Source organism: Condylura cristata, unplaced genomic scaffold, assembly GCF_000260355.1.
Source record: "Condylura cristata isolate star-nosed mole 26May11 unplaced genomic scaffold, ConCri1.0 scaffold00058, whole genome shotgun sequence".
In the NCBI taxonomy this organism is placed as follows: domain Eukaryota; kingdom Metazoa; phylum Chordata; class Mammalia; order Eulipotyphla; family Talpidae; genus Condylura; species Condylura cristata.
In genome coordinates, this window is record NW_004567159.1 from 619,698 (window position 1) to 624,046 (window position 4,349).

At 67.1% G+C, this 4,349-nt stretch overlaps 1 protein-coding gene across 1 annotated transcript in view; it reads right to left on the minus strand.

Annotated features, from left to right (window-relative positions):
* The window catches only part of PLCH2 (phospholipase C, eta 2), a 46,488-nt gene that overhangs the window by 29,809 nt on the left and 12,330 nt on the right, over positions 1-4,349 (minus strand). Inside the window, exons 7-13 of the mRNA XM_012734528.1 lie at positions 4,109-4,312; positions 3,895-4,015; positions 2,462-2,633; positions 2,065-2,172; positions 996-1,154; positions 411-485; positions 76-193 (exon numbers count right to left, since the gene is read on the minus strand). Coding sequence (XP_012589982.1) covers positions 76-193; positions 411-485; positions 996-1,154; positions 2,065-2,172; positions 2,462-2,633; positions 3,895-4,015; positions 4,109-4,312 — 957 coding nt within the window. The remainder of the gene's footprint in view (positions 1-75; positions 194-410; positions 486-995; positions 1,155-2,064; positions 2,173-2,461; positions 2,634-3,894; positions 4,016-4,108; positions 4,313-4,349) is intronic.

Consider the following 4,349-nt stretch of genomic DNA (forward strand, 5'->3'; position numbering starts at 1 on the left):
GCGCGCGCAGCCCCCGCCAGCCCCGGGGCCCCACGGGTCGGGAGAGGAGACCCCCGAGCCACGCTGCCCGCCGGCCGTCCACCCCGCTGTCTCCCGGGCGGGGCGCTGACCCTCGGCTCTGGCCGCCCAGGGAGTCCGGGGCCCCGTCCCCCTCCTCCTCGCTGGCCGCGGTCTTCAGCTTGCTGCTCTTTCTCTGTGCGGGGAGACAGCAGAGTCGGACGGACGCAGCCCCGCTGTCTGCAGAGGCGGGAGGAGCTGTCCTGGGGCCGAGGGACGGCCGGGGCCGAGTCCTCTGCGCTGGGCTGGGCACGCACGCAGCCCAGATGGAGCTGTCGGGGACTCCTTGGGGAGGCTGGCCGCGGCCTGTGGGGCGGACACCCCACCTCTGGGCCCAGCGCAGAGCCGCGGACCTTGCGCCTGGAGAAGCCGCCCATGCGCCGCCTGCTGGCCGCCTGCTCCTGCCCGCACTCTGCGTCGTCATCGGCCTGGGGAGGGCGAGACAGAGGGCGCGTCCAGCCTCGCGCCTGGGCGCCCGGCCTGGGGGGCTGACCGGCCTCTGCCCAGACCCTGCGGAGCTGGAGGCCGCCTGCCCACGGCCTCTCGGCCACCGGGACAGATGCTGCCAGCGGGACTGCGGGCACTTCCTGGCCACCTGCCAGCTTCCTGCCCTCCCCAGGGGGAGGACATGCAGGGCACACGGGGCCCCTAAGAAGGGGTGCCGCCTCACACCGCCCCAGCCTGCTCGCCTGGGAGCCGGCCTGCAGGGCCCCGGGTTGCGCCGCCCGCTGCCCACCACCATCCCTGCAGGACGCCCCCAGCCTGTGGGCCAGGTGTCCACCCCGAGCCGGTGCACGAGGCTGAGTGCCGGCGCCCGCGTCCGGGAGCCTCGCTGCCCAGCCACACCCTGTGCTCCGCCCCTCAGCTGCTCCCCCTGCGCCTCCCCTGCTCCGCCCCTCCGAGCCCTGCCGCTGCCCCGCAGGGCGCCGGGCGCTCACCCTCTTGCCCTCGGCCTGGCGCCGGAGCCTGCCCGCCCCGGGGCGCGCCGACACCGTGAGGTCGTTGGGGTCCTCGCAGTCCCGGATCTTGGACTCCTTAATGAGGGAGTCCAGCTTCTTCTTGGCGATGTTCTCCACTCGCTTCTGGTTGGCGGAGGCCTGCGGGAGCCAGTTGGCCCTCACTGGCCTCCAGCCCCAGGCACTGGCGGTCGCCACTGGGCACCTCGCCTGGCCTGCGGCGCCCCACGACCTGGGCGGCCTGCCCTGCTCCCAGGGTACCAGCAGGCCGCCTACTGCACAGTGCCCGGCCAGGGCTGGGGCAGGCCAAGCACCGGTGAGCCCTGGGCTCGGAGGTGTGCAGCCATGCGGGTGTGGGGCAGTGACGGTGGCCCCGGGGCTGCCCAGACCCCCTGGGGCCCTCCAGGGCAGGAGCCGGCCTTGGGCGGGACACAAGTCCCTCGAGCTCCAGCTAGCCAGCCCGGGAGGGTGCCTGGGCCAGACCGCAGCCCCCGCTGCCTCAGGCTTTCGGGGAAGAGCCCACGGCCCCATGCTCCCACAAAACTGCTTCCCCGTCCATTGGGGTGTCCTCACACCCCGCGGCAGGCCCGGGCTGCAGAGGGGCGGAGGTGCTGACGCGAGACTCTCCCGGTCTCCAAAGGAGCCCTCCGCCTGAGCTCAGCCTCCCACCGGCTCCAGCTCCCTTCCTCCTCCCTTCCTGGGGCAGCTGCTGGACACACCCCTGCCTGGCGCACCCACACCGGTCTGGGTGCCAGGAGGGCTCCTGGCAGCTGGGTAGACCGAGCAGAGCTGGTAGACCAGATAAAGCCCAGAGAGCAGGGCCAGCACCCAGCAGGCCGACTGCGAGGGGCCGCGAGGCCCAGGAGGCGGCTCCTCCCGGGAGCCCTCGCCGCGAGGCCCAGAGGGCTAATCAGGCGGCACCAGATTGGCTCAGAAGTGGGAACTGACACAGGGCACCAGCCTGCGTGTGATGGCGGTGCCAGGTGCATGGCCCGTTCCCAGGGACGCGGGCGCAGTGCGGGCCGCCCGCCAAGGCCCCAGCCCCACTCACGCCGCCCTCGAGCAGCTTGTAGTCCTCCTCAATCTCGTCCGCACTGTCCTCGTCAGACACCTCCCCCGCCTCTGCGTCCTCGCTGATGCTGGCCGGGAGCTTCTTACCCTGGGGGAGGGACACAGTGGGAGCCCGCAGAAAGAGGGGGCCGCTGCCCACAGGAGTGGGGGCAGGCCCGGCGCTCCGCCCTGCAGCACCTGAGGGAAGCACACCTAGGGGTCCACGCGGGACCCCAGATCGAGTGATCACTGTGGAAATGAGGCCCAGTCAGAACCTATCCTGACCCCTCAAGTCTCCAGTGTGTCTGGAGCAGCCCGACCCCAGCTGGACCGCAGGTCATGTGCAGGTCAGAGGCCCAGCACGAGTGTTGGCCCAGGATGGGCAGGCAGAGGCTCACCTTCACCAGGATCTTGCCCTTGAGCATCTGTGGAGAAGGCAGCATGGTGGCATCCTCGCCACTTACTGAGGACAGGTCCAGCTTGTCCCCAAGGATATCTGTTAGGTACTGGGCCATCTTCTTCTGCTGGGCAACACTGCAGTGGTTCTCAATGGACAGGATTACAGGGTACCTGGCCCCAAGATGGACGAGCACGGTGAGACCCCACCTCTGTAGGTGCTCATGCACCTGCTGCCAGCCACTCCAGAAAGGGCCCCCCAGAGGCCAGATAACATGGAGTGGGTGGGAAAGGAGCTGGGTCAAAGGGCATGAAGAAGACACAAACTTTCTTTCCCCAGTAAGGAAAAAAAACAAAGGCTATTCGTAATTCCGGGAAAACAAAAGGAAATGTTTTAAGTCATGTTTTAAAAATAATACAGCTTCATGTGGCGTGCTGCAAAGATTGCAAGAAAAAGAATCCCATCGACCTAGATGCCGGAGACACTGTCCTGTGGCCGGCCCTGGGGTCCTGACACTAGCCCCATTAAGGAGAGGCCTGAGCTGGAACACACCATCGGGCAGAACATTGTTAGGACATGCATGATGCATCGCGAGGACTGCAACATCTAGCTTTGCACTAGAAGCTCTTCCGTTGCTTGACTTTTTTTAACTATGTGCACAGAGGCAAACTCGACCTTTTCCTAACATGTAGGTGACTAAGACCTACCCGGCATGAGAGAGGCGCATCCTGTGATGTGGACGGCAGACGGGGCTTAGGAGAAGGCACCCATCTCCCGTTCCGTGGGCCTGAAGCCCGGGCCCCGGGGGAGAGCCCTGTGCCTGCAAGACTCCCCTGGCATGTGGGATGGAGCCCTATCCCGAGACCCGAGAGAGGTTAGGCTTCTGTGCAGCCCCGGGAGGTCTGTGTGTCCCGGCTCCCAGAACCCCTCATCTAAAATTCCAAAGGCCGGGCTGCCCTGCAGTGCCCCCTCTTCACCCTTCCTGGACACCTGAGACAGCCAGCCCGCTCTCCCAGGAGGGCCCCTCTATTTCTACTCATAAATCACCCTGCTTCTCCCTCCTTCATTCACTTAGCTCCTTTCCCGCCTGCAAGCCTGGGCCTCATCTAGCCCAGACCTGAAGGTAACTGTTACAGCTCGGGGAGGTGGGAGGCAGGTTTCTATTTCCAGAAACTAAATTGGATTTTGTTCAACTATAGCTACAGTTGAGTGACAGTCAATTAAGTCTGGGCACAGAGTAGCTTCTGGGGCACTAGTGCGAAGCCCCGCTGGGCCGCCTGGCCAGCAGCTGCACCGCTGCTGGGGCCCACAGCCCCTCCCGGCCGCAGTTTCCTCACCCCCGCGCCTCAGCCCCCACCAGAGACCCCGGAGCAGCCCAGTCCCAGCGCGGCCCTGAGAGGCCCCAGGGCTGAGCCGCCCCCGGCCGCCCCTCACTCGTTTTTGATGAAGGCGTATTTGTTGATGGTCTCAATGACGTCTCTGAAGAGGATCTTGGAGGTCAGGGTGTAGCCGTGGTGGACGATGGGCTCCCCGTCGGGCCCGTCCCAGCAGTCCACTGCGCAGGAGGCCTCGGTCAGCCCGGGGCCCGGACGCTGACGCGGGGGCCGCAGCCCGGCCTCCCAGAGGGCTCGGCGGCGCCCCGGCTCACCCTCCACACAGCGGCAGCCGGCCTGCAGGACGCGGGCGTACATGTCCACCCGCGACTGGGACAGGAGCTGGTCACCCGCGAGGTAGGTGTTGTGGGAGGACGTGATGAAGTAGTGGCTGAGCGGCCGCGTCATGTCCTGGTGCACCCCGTGGTGCTCGGGGTTGGCGATGTCGCCCGCCGGGCTGCGCATGTAGTCCGTGAAGCCTGGGGGCGGCGGGGCTCAGGGCCGCGGGGCGGGCTC